Source organism: Pseudopodoces humilis, chromosome 10 (assembly GCF_049639895.1).
Source record: "Pseudopodoces humilis isolate 2021_Gansu_Grassland_sample_001 chromosome 10, ASM4963989v1, whole genome shotgun sequence".
In the NCBI taxonomy this organism is placed as follows: Eukaryota; Metazoa; Chordata; class Aves; order Passeriformes; family Paridae; genus Pseudopodoces; species Pseudopodoces humilis.
The window spans coordinates 22,801,966-22,828,891 of NC_142209.1; the positions used below are offsets into that span (position 1 = coordinate 22,801,966).

Genomic DNA, 26,926 nt, shown 5'->3' on the forward strand with positions numbered 1-26,926 from the left:
TAGCATTTTCTCCTAAATACTGTAAGAGAAAAGAACTGCTGTAGCATAATTGCGTTTTCCTGACTATTATTAATGGGATTTCTTGCAGCAGTGGTGTTCAAGGACCAGAGTTGACAGGGACCTTGTGATGTGCTTTCTGTGCAGCTATGGGGTACCAAAGAGGGGGATTTACAATGTTAAATGTTGTTGTTTTTTTTTTTTTTTTCTTTTTTTGCGGTGAGGTGTGTCTTTGTATTTTTCAAACCTTATGCTTTGACATTGTGTGTTTCAGACAGGGGATACTTGGCTGTCATTAACAAAGTTCTGCATGTGTTTCTTCCTCCAGGAGATGATAACAGAGTCCACGCCACTGCGTTGCAGGAAGCTCAGCAATCCTGACATCTTTTCATCTGCTGGGAAAACCAAGCTTCACCGTCAGCTAAGTCAAGATGACTGCAAGCTACGAAGAGGTAGCTTGGCAAGTTCTTTGTCAGGTATGCCATTTTGTAAAGACAATATGACACTTTGTCAGTATTAAAGATGCAGCACTGTTGGCATAACAGTCATAATAAAAGATACTGGTAAGGTGACCTCCTGTTGGCAGGGCATACAAAATTTTATGTAAGAGAAAGATGCAAAAAGAAATATCAGTAGAAAAGACTAAAAAAGCCTGGATTTAGAGAGAAATTTTATATATAATTCCCAGAGTGAAAAGTTGAAAGCTAAGATTTAATATGCAAAGTTACGGAAAGGAGTTGTGGAACTTCAGGTGACACATTGGTGTATTCTGACCTCTTTTAACATCAGCATTGAATGTAAGCTTACTCACTTTGCCATTTTGTTTCTTACTAGGAAACTGACTTTTTATATCATGTTTGAATTACTATTTAATTAGTTTTTGGCTTCAGAAACACTGTAGGCAGTCATTATTCAAAGAAAAAATCTTGCTTACTAACTTGATGTTTTTCAGTTTGTGTAAAATTTGTTTGTTCTTGTGAACATAATATTCAGCTGTGTAATTGAATTTAATTTTTCAGCTGTAGAACCATGGAGCAAGCATAGGCAAAGAGTTACCCAAAAAATGGACCAAATTCAGTAACTTTCTTTTTTTTTCAAAGACTTTGTTAGTAGGCAAGGGTATGGTTTCACAGCTGTTTAAAATTGATACCAGAGTCTGTGGTGCTGGAATAGGGCACAGAGAGCTGCGCGATCAGTCTGGAGTGAAAGAGCTGATATGCATGGATGCCACTGTTGTTCTGTAGGGTGAGGTTGCAGCCCATTTCCTCCCTCATTAGGCTGTTTGCCTATTTGCATGTTAGTGCAAGAACTGGAAGAGTTGAAAATTCTCAGGTGGGAGGGAAAGAGGAAGAAGGTGAAACCACCTTTTTTTGGCATTGGCATGGGCTTGATTTACGTGACTGTGAAAATACATCCAGTCCTGGTCACTCGTCTTTTCAGAGAAGATAAATCACCACTTAAAGATAAGAACTCTTATCAGAGGAAGATAAATATTTTCATGTCTGAGGTGTTAGGTGTAATAGAATTAAATAAGCAGTAAAGTATGTATGTCTTATTTTGGCCTTGGCTTAGTGTTTTATTTGTAGTAAGTGGATAGTTTCTGAAAAATTGAAGCATTCACAATGTTTTGTGTGCATGCAAGTTTGTTCCCCAAGGTAGGTTAATCACTGGAAGAAAACAGAACTTTATGAACTACCCAGCTGTTGACTGACTGCAATGGCCCAAGTTAGTACTGTAGCTTTTTTTTTCCTTGAGTAGAAGAAAGCAAAGTAAATAGAACGAAGCAGGAAAACTGGAAGGTCTGTTCTCTTAAAAAAAAAAAATAAAATTCTGTTTGGTGATGGTAATTTCAGAACAAAAAATTCTGTATTCTCCAGAATCTGTTGGTTCATCTTAATTACTTTACTATACCTGATTCAAGAAGGAGTAAAGAGTCCCAACAAGATGAGTCTGACTCAACCGGATAGAGAAAATGTACGGCTTTAGATGTATATTTTCAGTGTGGGTGTTTGGAATGTGTGTAGAACTTGAGGCATGACAGGGAAAGGCTTTAGCTGTCACAGAATCGAGTAAGTTTGAAGAGTGTAGGTGACTGTGCATGCAAACTGATTGGCTGAGATTTGACTCTTGATGGAATTCTGCCCTCCTGGATTCAGATTTTGTGGAACTGAAAGGAGATATTTTTAACTATATCTTATAGAGACTTATATACCCATCCTCAAGCATGGGTATTTTAGACTGCAAGATAATTCTATTATTTTACTTGCTATTATAGGATATCTTTGTTAGTGCTGTACGGAGGTAAACGTACCAATGTACATTTCTGTAGTTTTAGGTCTCTGCAGATGAGATGAGTTGTATTTATACATTATCTTGAAAATGATGAGGTCATGAAAATCATGTCCATAGCTATAAGCAGCTTGAGTGGGACCAGGAAGGGGGTACTAATATGTTGTGTCTCTGTTTGACAAAGTGGAGCCTGCTCATCTCTCATACACTATGACTCATTCTGTTGGTGTGTACTTGGCCCATTGCTTGAACTATCAAAGAAAATTAATGTTAACAAGTTAAAAAAAGAAAAAAACCCCACTACTTCCACTCTCCGTCCTCCCCTCAGCATCATGGCTGGTCACATTATGTGACAGTCTTCCAAATATTGCAGCCACTATTATGGATTGAATGTGATAATTCACATCTAGTTCTAAGGTGCAGTTGAATTTGTAAACAGCTTTCTGCCTCTGAGAGAACAAGTCATTTTCTGCAGCATATATGTGATTAAATATAAAATAGAATAGACTTAAATGGAAGTCCCCTGTGATTCCCGAGTGTGTACTAAAACTAATCCATTGAATGCAAGAATCTTTACTATGCTTGGAAGGGGGTATGTTATTTAGTCCCACAGTCCTAATTTAAAAAAAAAAGAGGCATGATCCACTTCCATTTTGCAGTGGGGAAATTGAAGTACAGGGGTTGACTGACCAAACTTACAGAGAAAGTCATCTGGAAGCTAATAACTGAACCCAGATTCACAGACTTCTTCACTTATGTGTTTTTAACCACAGAAATATCTTTCTTCTCTTTTTTCTTTGTGGATGACATTGTACATAAAAGGAAGCTGTCAAGCTCTGTGGAGTCAAAATATGACCTACTTTGACTTCGGTTCTTTCTCATTGCGGAAATTTACTGCTTGACATTTTTCAAAAGTGACTGTTGCATTGACTAGAAAATACGTATTGAACAAAAAATATCCGTTCATGGTTCAAAGCAAGACAATATTTAAACACACACTATTTTATGTTACAGCTGCATGAAATGCAGCGCTCAGTGTTCCAGTGGTAGGAGAAGGTGGGGATGTCTAGATGGCCAACCTATTTAGAGGAGACAATATTTTACGATTAGGAACTCATTTTCAAAAGAGTGTAAAAAATTATACAAAAGAGATTTTGCCTTCTTTCAGGGCAGCAAACATTGTTTCCTTTTTAAGTTGAATAGAATATGGAAATTTGTAAAGTGATAGCAATCTATTTTTACAAGGTTTTTGGATTTCCCCATTATCTCATAATGTAAAGTAGATCTTTTGGAAATTGTTAGTTATCAAACATAATGAATTTCATGGTAAGGTGCTCTCACAAGTTGTAACCTACCAAAATCTTGAAATTGTTTTTTATATTAAATGCTTTTACTCCACATGCAGTATTTGTTCTCAGCTTTATACTTTGAACTTGCAGACCTATTTAAAAACAAGCTGATGGTATTTTGATTTTATTTTTAAAGGAAAACAGCTACTTCCCTTATCAAACAGTGTCCACAGTGGAGTGGGCCAGACGATATGGCAGCCTCCTGGAGATACCTCCAACCTGGTCCGCATGAGAAATCAGTCTCTAGGACAATCTGCTCCTTCACTTACTGCTGGTTTGGTGAGTGAGTCTGGGAATACTCGTGGTGCTCTAAAAAGTGATGTGATCCTGTGCTTTAGTTTTCACCTTGTTTTCCCTGCTCCTGCTCAGTGAAAGCAGCATTTTGTTCCTGTGGGACTTTCTAGGCCACAGGGTGAACTAGGAAGAGAATATATTCATCCTGCTAGACAGAAAGCAGGAAAAGATGTGTGTTGAAGAATAATTTCTTTCTGAGGACATTCCTTCTCAACACTACTTCAGTTGCCTGATGGCTGAAAGAAATATCATTGAAGTCCAGGAGATGTAAGCATGGGAACCCAACCATTTCAAACAAGTTTAATTGGGGAGCAGCTTTCTGAATATCTACCTCTGCCTGTTTCGCTAGGGAATAGCTAGGGGGATGAATCTGAAAGGGATAACTGTCCAGGGAATTGAAGAGCTGGAACTGACATATGCTCTTCTTCGTGGTTTCTGTCAAAAAGTTTCAGTAAAAAACCTTTGCTAAAATATTTTTGAGGAATGTTGCGTCTGCTAAATCAACATTTTCTGAGAAAAGAGTGTTGTGTATGGGGACACTCTCTCAGGTGGCTACAGTCGAGTCTGAACTGCATACAAAAAGGAACACATGTTTTGTTTGTAAGTTTTCCTTATTAGCTCTAAAAATCTAAAATCAGTGATATGTGAGGAGAAGAAAAATGCTAGGGTAGGAAAAGACAGTTATTTGTTAGAACGCATATATGCAGCATAAATTGTTGGTAAATAGTAGATTAAAGCCAATGCTGAAATGTTTCTTTTTTGCTGAACATCTACAGAGTTACTTGTATAACAAGTTTTACTCAAGTGAGGAATTTTGGTGTGTGCTACTTAAAGTGCTGCAAGTAAGTGGGTAAATTTATATTACCTTGTAAGACTGTTTAGAAGCAATGACCCCATAAGTAAAAGGGTGTACCTTGGATAAAACTCTGAGAATTTTTTGGGGGTTCCTAGACAGTTTGGCACCACCAGGCTATGAAAGGAAATTTAAATATTTAAGGTTCAAAAAGCCACATGTTTGTGTTACAACTAATTTTGATTTCACAATGTAATTGTAATTGTAGTCTTGACATTTTCAGGCATGTTATTATACTGAAATTCTTCTGATTTGATTTAATTATGTTGCATCTTAATTTGGTGCCTGTTCAGTGTTTGTCTTAAATTTGTGCTCTCACCAGTGGTTCTAAATTCAAGGATAACAGAAAGGGAAGATGCTCACATGAACTTGGCTATAAGTATTTATCTGACACAGATTAGAAAAAGTAATATGTTAAAACACAGGCCTGTTGTCTAGAGGCAGATAAATGCCTTGAAGCTTCATAACTTAGGTTAATGAAAATAACTGTGCTTTAAAACAAAGTACTAATTCTCAGATATTTAATTTGGAGTACTAGGCTGTTGCTTAACAGCTGTGTGCAGCTCAGTGAGCTGCAGATGTTTGCATGTAACAATTCTTCATATTACTCATGTTATACACTGTGTTTTCAGTTTGTCATGGCAGTGTTTGTGCTGTCTGTCAAATGTTCTAATATGAAACACAATGCCAATGAGTTATTTTAAAATAATTTAAAATTCTCTGTTTCCTAAGGCAGAGAAATTAATCTCTAAATCCAGTTTTTGTCCCTCTGTGATGGTGTTTAGGTTTTGAACGATATGGTTATTTTCTCTCTCTGTATATTCTGTGATGGGCTCTATGTTCATTACAGTTGCAGTTAATTAAGCCTAGACATTACAAATTTTTATGTGAAGTGGGTTTCAAAAGCAGTGACTAAAGAACATCACAAGATGAACACCTAATTAAATGCAGTGAGTCCTGGGATCTTGGAGCCAGTTACATGTTTGCAGCTGTTTTAATATGCTTGTGGTATTGAAATACGTTTCACAAATTAGAATAGCAAAAGGTCTCTTGCCAGTATAATTAATCTCCTTTGAAGAATAGCTCTATTAAGAGATGAGTAAGTTCAGTAATGCAGAGTGTCATTTTAATATGCCAGCCTTGACTGCTAGAGCATTTAATTCTTCTATTATTTGTTATAATACAGTAGTTGCATTGCTAGAGAGAAGTGGAGTGTGATTTAGGGAAGCCGGGAAAGCTGTGTGCATTGTTTCTGCTCCCTCTTACTGGCTCTGCAGGTATCAGAAGATTTTCCTTTGCTAAATTGCTTTGTGGTGTTCAGTAATGTGATTTTTTTGCTTTCTAACCACTATTAATCCTATATACACAGATTGTTTACTGTGCTTAAATTGCATTCTTTTCCTCTTTAAAAATATTTGCAAGGCAAAAAGATAAGTTAACAATAGCAAACCTACAGAAATTAGTTTTCAGCTTCTGAAACAAGCCTCCTGGTAGTTAGGCTACTTATCAGCAATTACTCCAGAACTGGGAATACATCAAATTCTAACTTGTTAAACTACATAAACACAGTTTATTGTTGGGCAGAATCTTTCAGCTCGTACATGTGTGATAATCTGGATTAATGTGCCTGCACAGCAGTTGCCACTAGGTCCTTGACTTGAGAAATAAGCCAGGGCAGAGCGAATACTGAGTGCTGTCATTGTGGAATGAAAGGTGTTGGTCTGATCTGTGTGCCTTCTAAATATATGTGAGGATTTCAGAGGATGACCTTCAGCTCATCATCTACCTTAAGACGAAGCTCATGGCTCTGATCCTAAGAGATTGAATTCTGGTGAGGAGTATCCTATTTAAGACTTTTAAATCCCTAAGACAGCTGAGGAAGTAATCAGAGGAAAACACATAAAGCATCATCATGGCCATCTCAGTGGTATTTCCTGCTGTCTAGACCCAAGTACACTAAAAAAAATGGGTGCAGGGAATATGTATAGAGTGCGTGCTTAAGGAACAGAAGAGTAATTGTATGGAAAATTTCTTATGACTTAGTTTTGGGGCTTTATCTGAGATCTTACCCTGTCATAAAAAGAGTTAGACCTTGAACTGTGTTTTTTAGGGGAGGTCATAGAATCCTAGAATATGCTGAATTGGAAGGGGACCCACAGGGATCATTGAGTCCAGCCCCTGGCCCTGTGCAGGACACCCCAAGTCACCCCATGTGCCTGAGAGTGTTCTCCAAACACTTCTCGAATTCAGACAGCCTTGGTGCTGTAACTGTTTCCCTGGAGAGCCTGTTCCAGTGCTCAACCACCCTCTGGTGAAAAACTTCTGATATCCCACCAAACCTCTCCTGACTCAGCTTCCTCCTGTTCCCTTGAGTCCTGTCACTGATGATGCAAAAGATCAGTAATGTTGGATGCATTCTCTTATGAAGAAAGTTTCTAAATTTTAGAAAGGAAAATGACTTTGTGAAGAGATGGTTGTGATTGTTGTAAGGGTAGATTGGGAGTGTCCTTCTTCCAGCTGTTAATTTTGACAAAACACAGTGTGAGTGAAACTGCCAGGAGTGATGCCATAAGGTGCTAATATTCCATAGCTGAGCATTTATTGGTGGGCAAGGGGTGACTTTCCCCTCATATTTATTGAGGACAGGATGCTTAACTAGAGCACTACACTAATGCTGAATATGCTTCTTTATTTATGGAGAGATTTAGTGTGTGTGTCCCATGTTGTGGCCCGTCACAGAAAGCATCTTATGCACTTTCTGCAGAGTTTTGTGAAAGAAACATCTGATAATGTGCAACCCATTAATTAGGACTATGTCTCATATGCATTGCTCATCATCTAATGCCTGGAAAAGTTTGAGATGTTCCAGGAATAAGAAACTATGCATGTTCCTTCTGCCAACTGTGGTGATAGCAAAACATTTTCAAGAAGCCTTAGATATGTTTGTGAAAGAGATTTTGAAATTCTTTTTTTAAATACTTACAAACTCTGATTTTCTGAAGTGCTCCCAGTACTGAACTGAAACTTATGGTACTCCTTGAACTGGAAAACTGGACATAATTTTTGGAAATGAGGTTGAGGATTTCAGCCAAGTGGTTGCAGTTCTGTTTAGTGTAAACTTTCTTCCTTACATTCTGTACCACACGGGATGTGGTCAGAACCACTTCTTCTCTTCTTCAGAGATGAAGGCTGCTGACTATGCAGTTGGTGCTCTGTTAATCTTCTGATGCCAGGCTTTTAAGATTTCATTGTAGGGTCAGTCTCATCTTCGCAGGAGAATTTCAAATGACATAAGGTTTTACATTTACTTTCACACAAAGTGAAAGTTGAAGCAAGTAACTGCATATTCATCGTGGTTGTACACAGTGCCAGAGAGTTCTTCTTTCCCTCATCTTGTTCTAGAAGAAATGGTTAAAAACCCAAGCCTCTTGGATTTTGAATAATGATCTGGAGGGTGGAACAGCTCAAATGCAAAGATTTGAAACAACTCTCAACTGAAGAACCTCCTCTGTTGAACAACACTCAGCCTGATTTATTGTGAACGTTCAGTTCCCCAAAGCTGTGTGGATTAGGCAATAGTGAGTGGAATGGGGAGAATGGGTCATCCTTGTGATGCTGGGGCCTTGGCCCAGCGTGAACTGGGAGCCTGGTAACAGACAGACCTCACACTGTGGCATTGGTACTTTGGTCTCCAAGCTGGGATGTGCTTTTTAGATGTAGGAGATAATTTTGGCCTTTTATTTTCTAAATTTTTGCTCCTTTTTAAAAGAAAAAAGTGATATTACATATATGAATATAGAATCAGTATAGGAATAGAATCAATTGTACCTAATATATAAACTTCCCCTAATAGCATATTTCCCCTGTGCAGGATTCTGTTTATTAAAAAGAAAATTAAAATTTGTGTTGTTCCTGGCTATGAGGAAGAGTGGCTAATTTGCTACAGATTTGAGTTAATGAGTGAGATTATTACAAGGTAGGTAATTCCCTTTGAATTGGGTGTGAGTGGAATCCAAGGGCTGTGCTTTATTTAAGCTTGTGGAGGGGACTGTGGAGCTGGGTTGCCATCTGCTGGTGTGCCAGGGCCTGGGGACAGGAATCGTGAAAAAACTCATCCAAATGAGTTTTTGTCGAACGGTGTTAGAGATCCCCGTAATCATCAGTGACTTTCCAGCAGGGGAATGTTCTGTCTGGGATCGTGTCCCACAGGAATCACTCATTAATAATTGGCCTTTTTCTTTTGGCTGGAGTATGGACTGGCTTTGTAATGCCGTGCTGTGGTTTGCAGCATCCTTTTTCTGGTAACAGAGAGATGATGGTTAGGACATTTACGAATAAAACGAGATTAAAATAAATAATGATTTGTAGCCGATTCTATAACTGAAATTCGGAATTTTTGGGTGGCAGCTGCGTGAGTTGCGCTTCGGCCTCGGGCCTGGTGGTGGCGCTGCAGCCCCGGGCAGCCCCGAGCTGCATTTCCCAGCGGGAATGTTCCCGTGGCTCCGGGACAGCGGTGCTTTCCCGCTGCTAAAGGACACCTTAATTCCGTCTTGTTTGTCACTTCAGTACGGGAATTAATAATTCAAAAGGCCTGGTGAAGTGCAGTGGAACTAGAAGTTCCAGCTTCAAACCCCCTCCTAGTTATAAAGGGAAATTCTATCTCCACACCTGCTGCTTTGTCCCCAGCGCTTTAATGGATTTGCTGTTTATTATTTAGGATCTCTGCTTTATGCAGGCACCTGGGTAGTGGTTGTTAAACTCACAGGGATGAGGTCTGGGAAGGAAAAGGTTTGCAGTGGCTGGCAGACACCAGGTCTCTTAGTCACAAATTAAACATTACTTGGCAAGGTACAACATCTCTCCCACCACACTCTCACCTCTCTGCTCGTAATGTGTGCTGGCAGTGAGGTGAGTGCATCGAGCTTAGAACTCCACCTCCTCACAAAAGAATTGGATATAATATCTTTTTATTGAAAAAATACAGCACTAGTTCAGGGACAAGCCATTTGTGCCAGTTGTGTTTCATGCTACCTTCTGCTGATTGCCTGGGTACTTATTACAGAAGAAGGAATTTGAATGTGATGGGAAAACTTAGTTTACATTTGTGTCTTCTAAAACACACAGGTGCTCTTTTCCCAAAATGTTTTGTCATAGGTAACGTTACTTTTAGTTTGCATTTTAGGTGGTTACATGTTGACTATTTAAATGTCGCTCAATACAGAGGAAAATAGTTTTGTTTAAGAATAATCATGAAAGTCATAGGTGATGAAGGCCATAAATTATTTCAGGGAGTAGAGAACATTCAATACTTGACTGTAAAAGTAGGATTTAATATTTTTATGTTGGTAGAAAAGGAAAAGACAGGAGGAACTATGGTTGCATGAAGGAAGGGATTTTATTACTTTATGAAGGCATGGAAATTGCATTTTAAATTGGCAGTTCTAATAACCTGACATAGGAAGTAAGTGGATTTCCAAATTAAGACCACGTGTGAAGTCTAAGTTTATGCATACTAATTTGATATTTGCATGGTCATACACTGCAGAGTCTGTCAGTGAATCTTTGGGTACATTATCAATTTTGGAATTTGGACAGGGCCCGAGGAAGAAGTATGGAGCAGGCTGTAGACATTTGGCAGTGTTCAGAGTGTTTGCAGGGACTTACCTTTGTCACAGCTTTTAAGGTGTCTCTGGTAGGAAACCAGAAATCATGTGCTGTGACTCTGTGTGTTTTTGTGATAGATTCAGAACATTTGCATCCAAAACTGATAGTTCTGATTGGTTTTTCACTAAGTAACTTCATTCTGAATAATTAATGTAAAGAACAGAAAATTACTGTGATAAATTCCATACTAAAGTTATATTTCCAAATAGTGCATATTACTTAAGCACAGTCAGCATCTTGCTCTGAAGAAACTTCAGCGTATTACTTAAAACACAGTCAGCATCTTTTTACTCCAGCTGAGTGAATTCCATTTTGGAGTGGACTCATTGGCTTAAAGGAGATTTTCATATTTGAAAGAAAATGTGAACGCCCTTCTGTGTAACCTGAAGCTTGTCATTGTAGGAAATATGAATTCATAAAACTTGCCTTGTGATAATTGTTAGGCACTAGACTGTCAGTTTGAATGATTGCAGTTCTCATTATCTTCAGGTGCTCCTGTTATTTTTTTTTGTCTGTGAATATGTTGAATTGATTTTTGGCACATGCAGTCACTTCTCTTCCTGACAGCAGCACTATTGTAGGTGTAAAGTGAGAAACTGCTGTAGTGTGCATGGAAAATTAGCTTTTTTTGCTTTGGGTGCTATGGGGAACTTACAATACAGTTATTCAGACTGTCTTGAACACACACTGTTGAAGAGTGAGGCTTTGTTCCTTGAGTGTTGTTCTGTGGTTCTTAATGACCTCTCTATAAACACATATTGATATAGACAATAAAAGTTCTGTGTTTTAATTTAAAGTAGTTGAAAATTTGCTGGTTTTTTTTTTTTTTTTCAGATATTTTCATAGAATGGCACTGTGACATGTCTGCATTTAGTATTTTAATATGGCTGCCTTCTGTGTCTGGTGATACTTCTTGAAATAGTTTCCTAGGATATGATAACAGGAGGATTGGTCTTAAAACATGAAATAGTTTATTTGCTGAAGTTTCAAGCTGCTTTCTTTCAGAAATGCAAACTGTTTTGAACCTTAGGACATTTATAAGAATCCCCTGTAGCATTTTGACTAAGCAAAAGCTTTGGACATGCTCTGTAATTAGTGGCATAATCCTCCATGTTTGGCTGCCACTTTTTGTTTGGTCTGTTTTCCTGCACTGTGTCACTTTGGTTTATCCAAGCCATGCAGTGTGTCTTTCCAGCAATCCTTTTTCAGCCCCAGAGACACAGTGATTGTTTATTTTACCACTTTCAGGCCAGTGGGAATGCGGAGGTTTGTGTGCATCACCTCCGAAGAGCTGCAGCTCAGAATATTTCCTATGAGTTAATCTAAAATTCTTACTGCCTTGAGATTACCAGGGTGGGAGAGGCAAAATCTCTTGGCAGAGATAAGGGTAGCCTTGTAAGTGAAACACAAACCTGGGACTTACGCAACAATTCTGATATCTGAACTTTGATAAGCTCAGGTACAGAGAGGTTCAGTGCCTTGGTCACCTGAAGGGCCGAAAGTGAAGCACGTCTCGCAGACTTTCTGTAAACCTCAGTTTATTAATGTTTAGCAGATGTTTGGAGCTCAGATGAACAGTGCTGTGGAATAATTTCTTGCTGCAGTCACTGTATATATTGTGTCAGTATCATTTTCTTATTTCTGGCTGTATTCATATTTAGATTTTCAAGTCAGTTGTTCAAGAGCCAAGACATACCATGATCTCTTACCTACCCTTGCTGGGTTATTATTGCTAACCCAAGCATTTCCACATTAACAGTGAGTTTCAGACTCTTCCTTGGTGGAAACTACTGAGTCCTTGTGCTATGAGAACATGAGGTATGAAGTCAGAATAACCACTATATTACCAAGCTTGATTTAGAGTCAATATCTCTAGTTTGTTCTTTGTGAACAGGAACTAGGACAAATAATGGCCAGGTGCCATTTATTTATTTTCTTTTTCAAATTGTAGCTTATTATAGGAATAGTTGAGAAGAATTCCTTTATTGTGGCATTTTGGATTGATCAGAATTATTTACACTGAAAGCAGTTGTGGCCAACTAAGTACAAATAGTGCGAAATTTGCTAAGAGGGTGCCTTACTGACTGAGGGGCTTCTGCTTTTGTTATTTATTGCAGCGACCAAGTTTCCATTAAAAAAGCCAAGATTCTGTGTTCATCATGAATATAAAATACTGTCATGTTGAGACTGTAGCGTGAGTATGCAAAAATATGTCAGTGTGAACTCTCAGCTATTTGGCAAAGGGGAATGTTTATAAAAGAGGATTGAAAGATGTGCAGGGTTTCAGATTTGTCATAAAAGGATGTGAAATGTAATTAACCTAAAATAACCTTTAAAATATTTTTTGAGCCTGATAAATTAAATGAGCTGTTGAGATAACTTAATGAGAGATTTTAATTTTATACCTTAAATAATATCCTATTAAAATCCTCAAGATTTTGCTTTGTGATGGAATCCACTGAGATTTATATTTTCACAATGACCTCATGATTCAGTAACATTTTTAATATATTTGGTGCATATTTGAGGGGTAAGGTCTAGGTTAATGGCAGCATTTATTCTTTAAGTGCTTAAAGCCACAAAGCTCTAATTGAAGATAGGAATGTTCAAACCTCATTATTTTAATGTGGTCATACAGTATAGTGACACTTAAAGTAGTTATATTATGAACTCTTATGGCAGGGTTCATAATTTGTCCATGAAAACAAATTATTATGTGAAACTTTGAATTAAAATTCTCTGCCTTGAAGTTTAAATAAAACATGAAACTTCAGGTCTAACATGGTTTCTGTATTTGTCTTTGCTCAAATTAGCAACAAGCATTTGCATACCTTTAACACAGAGAATTCTGCTGTGAATTGTTTACACAAAGTTACAGTGCATGCACTAAATCTCTCACACAAAGCCTCCTCAGTAGGTACAGTGTGATGTTTTAGTTTCAGGTAGTTAAGCCTGCAGAGGTACTTCTGGTAAATCTGCATCTTAAATTTTCTAAATATTGGCAATTGAAGTAATTTAATGGATGAGCTGTTGTCAAGGAAAATACATAGACTGCTTATCACAGTGTTAGGAATCCAGGGTTGGAGACAAAGGTCAGAATGTTCATTCCTGCTTGCATTTCATCAGTGCTGCTAACCTTAGAGCAGTTTGCATACTGGGCTGTCTCCAGTCTGAGCTAGACCCTTTTAAAGACCTCTCCTGCCTGATCAATGTTCCTAAGCTCTCCTTTCCCTCCTGTGTTCTTCCAGAAGTATTTATTTTTCTCCATGGCTTTCCCTACCCCCAGATAAAAACCTCCCCACAGTAAAATTCAGTTACTTGATGATAGCCAGAAAATTCTGGCTAATTGTGAATTTGGGCTGCTTTATGCACACATCCACTTCTACTGTCAATTCTTTGGGCTATGGGTTCCTGGTCTGGGAAGTGTGAACACTTCCTGTTCCTGTAGACCTGTATCTTGTATTGCAGATTTACAGCTGCTCAAAATTTGCACTTCCCTTTTCTACCTTTATTTCTGTAGTACGTCCTTACCAAATGAACAGTGTTCTGTGTCGTGGGCTTTTGATCCACAAGCTCTTTGAGACTGCTCAAATGACAGTAGGCAACATAAAAGTCAAGTTTGTGGGTATTATTAAATCTACCAATAACCATTTGTTTGGTTTTAGGTAAGGTTCTGATGTTTTGTCTTAAAATTCATCTATCAAATATTTTCTTTTAAAAATAAAGTAAAATGTAGAGTATTGCTAATTTCAAATGTGTAAGTTTCTTATCAAAGTTAATTCTTGAATCTTATTAGATTGAAATAGACTAATGAAAGGAAAGTTTGGCAAGATAAATGATTAGATGTTTGAAAGGAAAGAGGAGCAATGTGTAATATAGCAAACATGCAGAACTATCTGAATTGAGAGGAAAAGGGCTATGTCAGCATTGCCAGATTATATTGATTAGGTATCAGCATCAATCCTGATTAAACAGGCAGCTGCTTAAAGTGGTATTTTTGACAGTGACATCTTTTATTTTCTCTACGATTACTGGCCTGCTGACATGTTTACTTTCTCAATATAATTTACATATTGTGTTTAAAATATTGCTGACTGAGAAATAGTTGAATTATAAAAGGCAGAGTGAAAAGAAAATCAGACCTGTTATGAACATGTATGAATATCGGATAATACCTACAATCTAACCAGTTGATTTATGTACCAACTTAATTCCAAGAAAGCACTCTGAAAAATTGAATGGCTTGCTTATCTTCTTATTTTTTTATGGTAAAGATGATTTAGAAATCAGTTTATATATATAGATATACATACATATATATATATAGTTATACATACATACATGCACACACATATATATGCATATAAATATATACATACATACATATATGTATATGACATTTAAAAAGAAAATGGCTGCAAACGTTTATATAAATGAGAATGGTTGATACCCTTGGGAGACTGGGAGACCCTGTTCCATGTGGTTTATTGTCAGACAAATCTGTGGTATCAACTTTCCCAGGAAAGTGTCAAGAATGGATTAAAAAATGTTCAAAGGTGCTTGGCCATTAAACTTGGGTCTGCAATGAAGTGATAGATATCCCTTACAGTTCTAGTTGCTGAATTTCTCTATTTTTCCATAAGCAAAAGGTGAACTGCTCTTCCCCCTGGCTTACTATAAATGGCAATAATTCCAAGAGAAAGGTATGATGGTGCCTAGCTTTTTCAGTGGAGTACATTAGTGATGCATGCCCTTCCATCTGCTATTGGATTTCCTTTTTCCCATTATAAACAAGGATTTTATCATCAAGCTTTGCCTCCATTGAGTGCAGTCTTCATCTGAGAACAGTCATGGACAACTGTTTGTAGTGGTCAGCTCCATTTTTCTTTGCACATTAGGAAACTTCCCCAATAGTTTGGGTGATCAGAAGTAGGTAACCACAATTTCACATTCTGGAGCAAGCAATGAAAGGCTGTTTGAACTCCATTTTGTGTTACATAAAAAGGATAAAGTTGATTTAACTCCATTTCACCTAAGCTACATTATTGAGCTTATGCTTTGTGTTATAAGCTTCTGTTCTGTGTTGAATCCCCCAGTTCAGAGTAGTGGAAAGCATTTAATAATGCTCACTGCCTGTAAGTATGTAAAACATACTGTATGTTTTACAGATAATTAATCCCATAAAATGCTCAAATTCTGTCATGACTATGCTGAGGACTGCCTGTCTCATTTACATGCAGTTCTGTGTCCAATTTCATGTCCTCAAACTGCATGGGAAAGTTTATGGAGGCTGGGATTGTGGCTGGGTGGAGCTGCATGTTTAAAGACCCTGCTCTCTTTTGAAACAGGCAAAGCACAGACCACCAAGCCCAGAAGCTTGGATCTAATTAAGATGTATTAATTGAGGGGCCTGTATTACCCACTGTGTGGCAGGAGATGCTGACTGCAGTGTGCTGAGGAGGGTTGGACACCCTGGAACAAAATGTTAGTGGGAGAATTCACTTCACACTACAATTTTGTGTAGAGTGAACACATGCCATGCTGGGACATGATGAGAGCAGACTTTACATGTTCAGTGATGGTTTCATAAGATGCATCAAGCTCCAGCAAAGATCCCAGGGGAGGAGGAGTAACATTTTGTCCTTAGCAGTGCTCAGTTCTGGCTTGAAAGGTAAGTAAAAAAAACCACCCTAGGAGCTGAAATAGCAATAGAAAGCAAAGCTAAAAACTAAAAAAACAACCTGCTTTGAGTTTCAAAAAGATGAACTGACTTAGAAGCTTGAAGAACAAGGAACATCAATGAAGAGACCTGCATCTTCATAGTCTTCACAGAACTGAATTAAGGACCACTCCTTCAAAGCAGAGGAATGCAGTGTTCCTCCATCCTACCTATGAATAAGAATTAAGAATGGTTAAAAGGAAAGCAGAATGGTGAGGAACAGACCAAAGTAGGTTGTTAATTCAATGAGTAAAAGGAGATAATGACACAGGTTTAAAATAATTAAAAAACTAAATGTGTGAACTATGGTTTGTGCTGTATAACCAATTGCTTAGAATAGTCTGAGGACTGGAAAATGGCAAACTGAGTACCAGTATTTGAAAAAAGGGATCCAGGAGAGATTCATAGTGTTAGAATTGCAGATGTTCCCTTCATGCTGTAGTTGCCTAAATCCTAATTGTTACGAGTGTAATTTACCATTTGGTTGCGTTAACACAGTATGTCATTCAGATCACCCTGACAGTGTTGACCTCACTGTTTATACTCTGCTGTTAGAATACATCTGTCATCACTGGCTTTATATTTATTTCTAGGTCACCCATTCAAATCATAGAATGGTTTGTGTTGGAAGGGACCTTAAAGACCATTTTGTTCCAACCCTCTGCCGTGGGCAGGGACACCCTTCCACTAGGCCAGGTTACTCAAAGCTTCATCCAGCCAGGCCTTGAACTCTTCCAGAGATGTGACATGCACAACTTCTCAGAGCAAGCTGTGCCAGTGCCTCCCCACCCTGATAGTGAATAATTTCTTCCTCCTATCTAATGTTATATGCATGGCTGTTCTTTTGACATAGAAAGGTCATATTCCCTAGCAATTCTTCCGACAGCTACTTTTAAAAATTCAATTGATTGGCAGGTTCTTAACCCAGAAAGTTTTGCTGTTTCATAGAGACACATTTTCTTTAGAAATGTAGTTTTCAGTCAAGCTGTAAGCTCTGAACAATTCAGAGCCTGATGTTTACATGTTTACTTGATCAGTAGAGACAGTAATTTAAACAGCCCAATCTCTACCTCTCCCATCCTAAAGCACCTAAGAACTCTTCTCAGAAGCCACAGTGATTTATTTGCTACCTTTTGCTTTTTTTTTCCAATGAAAATCTCAATAACTAATGCTATGATGCTTCTTCTACTTGTTCTTTGGAAAAGCTGATACAGGACTGAAATAATTATTTTGCCTTGGACATTGTCCTAGCTGCTCTGAAACCTCCTCGATAATCTGCTTACTTGTTTGGCTGGGGAGGAATGGACTTTGGCTTTTCCTCTGCTTCCTGTTGCAAAAGCAGCTTTGAAGGGAGTACTGAGAAGGAAAGGGAGCTGCTGGCTTGGGAAATTCAGAAGCACAGGACAGAGCAAACCGCTACAATCAACTGATAATGCTGATGTCTGATAACTTGGAGGTATATTTAGAATGCTGCTGCTGTTTTCATGTTTGTCTTTTGTTGTCCATTCCAGCTCACACTTGCATTTAGTTGCTTTCTACTTCAGTGACTTCAGAAGGAAACCTAAGGAGACAAGGGTTTCTTCAGCTTCATTAACTATTCTGGAAAGAGCTTCTTGCCTTGAATTCCACCTTGCCTGTAGAGATTTGTGTTCTGCTATGAGATCATTCTGTCAATATAGGCTTGTTTACTTCACAACTTCAGCAGTTTTGGAAAGCTCCTTTCAATATTGAAACATCCACCTTTTGCAATAACAGCAGCGCAGAACTGTGAATCACAACTGATGATTGTCAGTGTTTGTTTCTTCTAGGAAGACCTAATGGTTTGGTAGAATTGAATTCTCTATTTTCTAATGTAGTTTCCTGTGTTAATTGGTTTCTTGCTGGATCCTGTCAGCCTTACTTTGATACCAGCCTTCTGAGAAGCTTATTTTGTGGATGCATTTAGAAAAGGCTCTCCTTCTTTCATGGAAAAAATTTTCTCTAGGGATGCTGCCAAGTCTCAGAAGACCAAGAAATGTTAGGGCTTTATATTTAAGTGTAATCAATCTGGCATTCATCATCATTTTGTCTCTTTAGAGCAGGAACAGCTCTGTAGATGAATGTATTTTCGGCATGGGCTTTAACCAAAATTGAAAGTAATGGTATGAATGATCTTGACTGCCATAAACACTGAACAGTAGTAGGAATCAAAGTTTCTCCAATTATTCCTTCTTTCCTGGTAACTTCCAAGCCGCTGGCCAATTTCATCCAGGCTTGAAAAGAATAAGAAATGTCAAAAATAACTGTAATTGCAATACTATGAGAATTGGAAGTGAGTGGGAGACACCCCCTCACATTCTCTCAGTGACAGTTGTTTATTGTGGTTTGGCAGCGCTGGTTGACGCTCAGATATGACAGTGCTGGATTAACTGGGGGAGGTGCTGTCTCCAGTTGGGTGGAAGTAAAATAGGAGAGCCAGTTACCTCTGTCAGGATATGGGAGGGAGCAAGAGAGAAAAAGCCAAACTCAAATCTGTAAGAAATTTGTCATCTTTAATTCTTGTTGCTCAAGAAGCAGCTTGCTTATATTGCAGTTGTGAAAGAATCTGGCATCCTTCTGTTTCCAAAAACATTGATGCTCATGACCTGACTCTGGGCAAGGTTGGAAGGGCAGCTTTTGAAATGCTTCCTTGTCAGTTTGGCACGTTGCTTTTGCTGTGGAAGGAGTGGCAGGATGCTACTCCAGAAAACTGAAGATCTTTTCATATGGTTGCCTTTGCAGTGTCCTGTTGTTGTCCTTGCACTGCAGGGTCAGCACCAGGAAGTGATGGATGTCTTCCCTGGATGTAAATCTGACCTTCCAGATAGGAGTGAAGGGAACCCTCACGTTTTGGTTGTGCATATTGGAGCTGAGCATACTTGTGGCATCATCTGCAGTTTATTTCTTTGCTTTTCACTACTAACAACATTACAAAAATTAGTATTCTACAAGCTTGAAAGACAGGCTATTATCTAATTGGCTTTTGGTTAGGAGGATACTGATTTCTAGGTCAATGTAAAACAAATGAGCATTTAAATTGAAGAGGAGCAGCTGTTCCAAAGCCCCTTTCCACAGTGCCTGGTTTTGTTAAGGATAATTATGTCTAATTTTAAATTATGATAGCTTTGAGTATTGAGCTTTGCCTTGTTACATCCACTATCTCATTCTCCTTCATCAGTAAGAATGTTCTATCATAGAGCTAGGTTTCTGATTGGATTTATTTTTCTGGGCCTTTTGAATTATGAAGAGAAATACAGCTTTAAGGATGGGGCTTTCAACAGTTTGATGCCAATGTTACCACACTCACATTTTATTTTTCGAGGTCTCAAAACTGATACAGCGTGTCTGATTCCTGTGGAAAGATACTGCTGGGAAAATACATATTTATGTAAATGTGTAAGATTTTTGTTCATATTTTTAGCTTGAAAATGGAAACGTCAGACTCTAGTGCTGAAAAATCCAAGAAAGCTCTTGTCAGCCTTGGAAGGAAGCATATGCTAAAGATGTCCTGTGGATTACATACTGCTTGTTTCAATTAACACATTGATATTCTCTGTCAGTTCTAGAGACAGAAAACCCAGGTGACAATTCAAATGATGCATGAAAATAACATTTCAATTTTTTCTGGTGAGCTCAGATTTTTTTTTTAAAACAAAGAACAAAAGATTTCAACTGTTTTGGTCAATGTTATATTAATAACTCAGCAGTGTGTCTGAATGCTTTAAAGAACTTTATATTGTAGATACTTCTGCTGCAATGAAGCACATTTGTTTGTCTGAAACATTTCCTGCTGGACATGTATTGTGTCACACGTAAGAATTTTGTATGTGAATTTAATTTGGAGTAAAGTGTAACTGTATCAAGAGATGCAAAACATATATATATATGCCTATTAATTTGAAATCCAAGCATTTTTATCTGCTACTTCTATGGGAGACATGTCTTCAGATGCCTTTTAAAATAATTACTGTCACACTTTTCCTTTGAGAGTCTCTCAAGACTCTGTTTCCTTCTTTGAGTCTTTTAAGTCAACAGTTTTACTGTCTTTTGTTTCTTCTCCCCTGACTGAATGTAAATGGTTCTATTAAAAAACACCAAAAAAAGTTTGAGAGATTGCCAAATTACTATTGTGTCTCTACTCTTTTTAAAATGAAAAATAGCTTTCAAATGAAAGAAAACCAACCAGGAGAACTCAAAAAATGGGAGGTCTGATCCAGATCCTGGAGAAAAGGGAGAATTTGAAAAAAAAAGTTATCATTGTACCTTAAATCTTTGAAATCCTGCATGAATTTATTCTTTTTATCTTTCTTTCAGTTTTTGTTCAAGTTTAGTGGATAAATGTCAGAAAAAAAGGATATCTATAAAAAAGCTTTTAACTTGTCCAGCACTTTAAGGAGATGACAAAATTGTGAGAAATCAATAGCAAAGTTTTGTCTGAGATCAGAAGTGGAAGAATAAAAACCTGTCAGAATCCATCAGTAAAATCTGCTGTGAAATGTCTCCCTAGATATATATGTAAGCTTAGTCAGGTATAAACAAGGAGAGTAGGAGAGAATAAAGCCCTCTAATTCCAAATGTTTTGGCTTATCTTCAAGTATTTATTTCAAAGGCAGCGTTAGAATGTATATCATGTTGGTCTTAAGCTAGCAAAATGGTACAACCTTTGGAGTCTTGTTTAAGCCCTTTAATGTCAGCTGGAAACCAAAGTAAAATTCATGGTATATTGAGGTGAATTGTATGTGGATTAAGTTGGAAAAATATATTCAGTGCTATAGAATCTGCTCTGAGCAGAATAATTAAAGAAAAAGCAGTTGTTGAGTTTCATGGCATTTTTCTTAATGGGTTTTTTCCTAATGAGTGTGAATCATTATTTGTAACTGTTTTACCAGTGTAATAGAAGAGGTTCCTTGTCTCATGACACATCAAGTGTTTGTTTTGAAGAGTGTTCATAATGACAAATATCCTACCGATACAAGTGGGAGGAAGATACAGTGAAATACAGCTTGGTTTAGCCTCATACCTCTGCACTTTGTTGTCCTTAAAACTCTTTAATTGAAAAGTGCCATCTTCCTATAAAAATTGTCTCGCTTGTACTTCAAAGTCAAATGTGGCTTTATTGATGATGTAAGAATTGGCAGCAGAAGTTCGGGAGGAGTGTACAGAAAAGGGAAGTGTGTATATGCAAACCACTGCTGCTGTGGTGAGGCTGCAGGAAGGGCACTGATAGTCAGGAGTGTGGAAAGTGGAGGAAACCTTTTGTGTGTAGTAAAGTTTTGGGAGTATTTATCAGCATGTGTTTGCATGAGATATGAGGTGCATCTGTAATTTGTAGCTTTACAGAGCCAGTTTCTAGGGCAAAGTAGCTTCTGGCTAACTGTATTTATAATGTCTTTCCTGTGGGATTCTTGAAATGACAGGCTTTGTTTCCATAAACATTTCAGTAAATGTCAATAGCTTCATTTGGGAAACACACAAGTTGATATTGAGTCCTTGAGCTTTGGATATTGCCATTCTGATTGGAGTTATTAATTGCTGAGGTTTAAGTCCTGATGTCTGAAGCTGAGGGTTGTCTTAAAGTAAGAGAAACTTGATTTTGGTAATGTCATCAAATGTTTAGTAAACAAAAATTATATTTTCTTCAGGTTTAAATTTGCAGCCTATATTGAAAAAAAACTTTTCTACCTATCAAAAACACATTTCTTTTAAAAACGGCATTGTATTTGACATGTAGCTCGTGAGAAGCTGGTTTCCATCCTGTTCTAATGGCAGTTCGACTCCAGGAAATGAATTTGCATAGCGAATACAACATTTTCTATAGATATTAAATTTAATTGGAGAATCTTTTCCAAAGATGTTAGTTTGAGCCAAGGTTCTGCCTGGAAGCTGGTGTCTCTTCTGCATGTCCCTTCTCTGGTACAGTATGGAAACAGTTGGTCTGTAGATGAATGAACTCTTTCCTCCAGCCTTGTCTGCAGCAAATTTACATTTGTATGGAAGATGAGTGGGAGTGCCGCCTTTCATAAGGCATTGGATATGGGGGATGGGGCAGTCTGGCCCAGGAATCTAAACCTAACAAACTGGGAACAGAAAATGTGCTGTGAAAGCCTGAGTATTGTGTAAACCTTGAGGATTTTAGACGTTTTTCCAGTGTTTCTTTTTCTTGGACCAAGCCTCGTAAGCGGCGGTTCAGGATGAGTTTCTGCTGTGATTCATTGCTTATGCACAGCTTTGCTCCAAAGGTCTTACTTTATCAAACTGAATCTTGTAAATAGGCAAGACATCTAGAAGAAATTCAGACAAGCTGTCAGGCGAGTTTCCTTAGGTTGGCTGCCAATTTGTGTTTTCTTTCCTTTTTTTTTTTTAAACAAGTTACCTCATCAACCTTCCTGGTTTCAGTAGTCTGTCAGTGTATGTCGAAGAGACACATTTTTAAATCTCCAGATAAACACAGCTTGATCAAAATAAATAAAAAAGCCCCAAGCACTTAAGTTTCAGTTTGACAGTGAAACATTTGGCTCTTTTTTTTTTTTTTTTTTTTTTTTGCACAGATAAATGCTACCAAAGACTTAAAAAAAAAAACTCACTGAAGTTGTCAGTTTATAAAATTTTGGAAAGTGACCTTTTTTCCCACCAGACAATATGTTATGTAAGGAAATGCTATAGCTTTAAAGTTTCCCGCAGCTTGATGTCTTATTGCTTTTAGTTTTGATTAAATAGGGTAAAAGCTATAATGAATTGGGAATTATAAAAATTATAAATTTTAAATCTCAGTTTTTAGGTCAGGGCATTGGTTCAAAAAATTCCTTGATAATCAAATATTTAATTAAAAACATTGCACGTTGCTGCAGAAAATTGAAAAGCTATTGGTCTTTTTAGCCTGATTTTTGTAATGGAACACTCTTTGTGTGGCAAAACATGAATTGATGTTCATCACAATATCATCCTTTTGTGCAGTGCTGACATCCTTCACACCACATCTCCAATGATGGGGCCCTGGTTGTGTGAGAAACTTTCTGGTGTTTTTTGTAGTTCATAGAAAATATCAAAAGTTTCTAAGTGGTCAGTGTAAGTGGACTTGAACCTCTGAATTATGAGTTTAAGGAGTGCAGCTATTGGATTCACTTAAGCTATTCTAGACAGCACACACAATTTTGATCCACAGTGTGATGATTTGATTGCCAAGATGACCTTTACTGGTTTTGCTTTTATGGTAATGGTAGCTTTCAGTTCTGATGCAATTGTATAAACCACAAAAGATGTCAGGATGCCGTGCCAAGAACCTGAAATGACTGGGAAATCATTGTAATATTATTTGCTCTATTTTAGTTAATTTCTAGTTTTTTCATGTTGAGTAATATCTGAAATACATTTCAAATATCAATTACAATTTAAGATAGGTAGAAAGTAGTTAATGTTCAGCATAAAAAGTACAATATGCAAACTGAACACAGCTCAGAGATGAGCCACGTGATTCTACACAGATATGTCTTTGTGCATATGTAAATGCACTCTCTAATATAGTAGATACAGACTCCTTTCTTATTTTTCCCCCTTTGCAGTTTCTTTGTTGAGTAGAAAATGAAAAGAAAAAAATGATAATAGCTTATTCAGGAATTCTCAATTATGTTTTAGTAAAATGTATTGTACGCAGGAGTAACTGCACGACTTCTAAGTGACTTCCTGTGGTCATTGCTTTTCTGACTGTGAAATTGGTCTGTCCTTGGTCATCTTCCACTGGTGCTGTTTGAAAACCTGTGGGCTACAGAACAGTGGAAAGAATTGTTGTTTTGATTAGATTTAAGCTAATAGATGGAAAACTCCTGTCATTTTCACCTTGGAAATGTTCTAACCTTTCAGATTTTTTTCTTCTACAAGACAGAGAAGTGATAGATTTTGGTAGCAGGCAGCAGAATGAGGTCTGAATCAGCATGAGTGAGAAGAGAGTTCTTCTTATCAAAAGACATAAAATACTGACCAGAATCCAAGCACAGACTCCTCCTAGAGACCTCTGAGAGGTAGGGTTGGTTGCTGTCTAGTGTGTAAAATGTACAATTCCAGGTCTCTTAATATTCTTCAGTGTCTTGTAATACATGTGGCCTTTCCTAGGATAATTAGAGGAGATTGAGTTCTTAAAGTCTTTTAACCTTGATGTTTTTCTACCCTGGAAACATTTATTTTGGATCTTTGATTTTATCAATATTCATCTCAAAATACAGGCAACAGACATGTGATGTCATCAATATCATCTCTAGAGACAGTACCACTAGTTTATGATGTGTAAGTTCTCTTGGTCTCTTCAGAGCTTCTTTGAACCGTCCTAGCTACACACTATTTTTAGAATTACTTTTCAGTTTACAAATTCACTGTTATACCTTTTTCCTTTTTGGACTTGATGCCTTTTAGGCTTCAGTAAGCACTACCTTTGGACTTTCTACCTAAATAAAACCACAGAATGATTACACTGGCTGAGCCCAGGACCTTATCTCAGATAGCAGCAGGTGTCTAAGGCAGAGTCTCTTCCCAGAGCACTTGCAACTGTTCGTGACTCTGGGTCAACTTCAGTGTGTTTCCCTCTTTTAAGTGTTCTTGGCAGATTCTTCAATGCATTTGTCCAAACTCTTCTGCCCAATGCTTGTGATTTTTCTCCCCTCCAGCCTTTTACAGCAAGAACTAGCCCAATGTGACTTGTGTAAAGCAGTACCTCCTTTTGTTTCTTTGGAAATTGCTCTTCGCCTCATTTAATTCACCCCAGTATTGGCAAGCGGATAAATTGCCCTTCCCTACTTATCAGGCTAATCCTTGCAGGAGCATACTGGAAGTTCATGGCTCTTTCCATTTCTTGATGTCTTCAAATCAAGATTCAATAGAGAACTTTTTCAGAGCACTGCAGCTAAACAGGAATTGGTTGGATTATGTCCAGGAAATCCCAATGCTACACTACCCTTTCTCTTTCCTTGTTGCTGCAGAGCAAAGCAAATTTTCTCCAGAATTGCAAATTTGATGGAGCGAGGAAGAATTGAGTTAGGAGCTTACTAAAGTTATTGGTGAAGCGGCTTTGAATTCCCTCTTTTAATCGCCCTTCCTAATTTTGTTTTTAGTGAAGTTAAGGTATGTACTCTGATTCTTAAAGGATTTGAGTGGTACATGACCTCCTTATTTTGATTTTTTTTCCCCCTGATAAACAGGTATTTTGTTAGACCCTAAGTATTGCCTGTATCTGGAAACTGCTTGGGAAATTTCTTCTAGAAGTAATTTTTTATGTAATTGATAAAGTTACATTTTGTGTCCTTTGGTTTCTTTAATAATCTTTTAGTAATGTATCTTTTAGTCTTATAGTCTTTTAGTCTTATAGTCTTTTGGTCTTATACAAATACTTTCTCATCTCTAATTGGAGACTTACCTGCAGACCTTTTAGGATGTTAAAATCCCTCTCTTAGAGCGGTGTTATCTTTTGGTGGAACAATGGGTGAATTTAAATTTCTAAAGGTAGTATTTAGTAAAAAAATTTCCATGTCAGAGAGTTGCTTTTAAATTCCATTCGTCCTTTGCTTGTTTCAGTTTGATCCTAAGTATTTTGTCCCATCCTCCTCCATCACTGATTTTGTGTGGTAGATTTTGCTGAAGGAAAGAAAAAGGAGAGTGGATGAGTCTTAACAGTAAAATGGGAGGGAAGAAAGGTGGTCACCCCATTTGTGATGTTTTTGGTAGTGGTTTTGATCTGACATTTAAATAAACATTGTTTGAAGAAGGGAAAGGGACAGAGAAGCTGCAGGAAAAGCCATGCCTGTTTCTTTCTCCCAGCAGCCCCAGTTGGCTTCTCTACCCCAGAAACTGGGTGTGGCAGGCAGCCAATTTGAAAGCATCCTCCCCAAGAAAGCTTGAAATTTGGAAGCGAACAGATGATTTTCATGGTATTTTGAGACTCATGCCAGCATCAATCAATTACAAGTCACTTGTGAAGACATATTGAGAATTGGCAATGTCTGAATATTACGGTAAATAATCCAGGAAGGATTAGATGTATATGTGCCAATGAGAATGTTTCCAGTTATGTTATGGAAATAAGTTATGGTTATATACTACTGCTATCTGGCTTAAACATTGTCATTTAGTGGTTGATTTAGGAGGAGAGTACAATGGGAATGCTGTTGGATGATTGTTAAGATGCCTTGATTCCTCTCACAGAATGTGTTGTTTAATGCTGCTGGCCTTAGAAGAGGTAAGATCAATGATCTGGTTAGTGCATGGTCTACTATAAATATTTCTACAATCTATTGTAGAATAAAATAAATTGCAAAGAGCATGTAATGCGAGCATGCATGCCAAAATGTTTTGTTTCTATGAGAATTTCTTAGGTAAAAATAGAATTTGTATGGTACTAATGTCTGAAAACTGAAGTTAGTACTAATGTCTGATAACTGAAGTTAGTATTTTGTATTTTTTTCTGAGGAAACTTAATTGATGGCAAAATGCAAGAAATGCTATTGAGATCCGTCTTAAATACTATCACAGTGAAGTCCTATGATCATTTTACGCTTTCAAATAGAGCTTAATCTGTATTTTTATGTTGCCGTTCCCCGCGGTGACACATCCTTAAGTTCTCCCGCAGAGTTTTGTGGCTGGCTCGCTGTTCCCCAGCCCCATTTGCAAAAGAAGATGCTGTTCCTTTAAAATGAAGTGGCTCATGGAGTTGTTTTCACTAGCGCAGGTTTTTATATGGTACAGTAGGCTCCATGCAAATGA

The 26,926-nt window shown here is 37.6% G+C and overlaps 1 protein-coding gene across 5 annotated transcripts in view; it reads left to right on the plus strand.

Annotated features, from left to right (window-relative positions):
* MAST2 (microtubule associated serine/threonine kinase 2) overlaps positions 1 to 26,926 on the plus strand; it is a 188,240-nt gene that overhangs the window by 20,493 nt on the left and 140,821 nt on the right. For 4 of the 5 annotated variants that reach the window (XM_088060081.1, XM_014250772.2, XM_088060079.1 and 1 more), the window contains exons 2-3: positions 326 to 473; positions 3,772 to 3,914. In XM_088060081.1, coding sequence (XP_087916207.1) covers positions 326 to 473; positions 3,772 to 3,914 — 291 coding nt within the window. Of the gene's footprint in view, positions 1 to 325; positions 474 to 3,771; positions 3,915 to 17,529; positions 17,622 to 26,926 lie in introns of those variants that run through there. The other variant, XM_088060080.1, reaches the window with a different exon arrangement.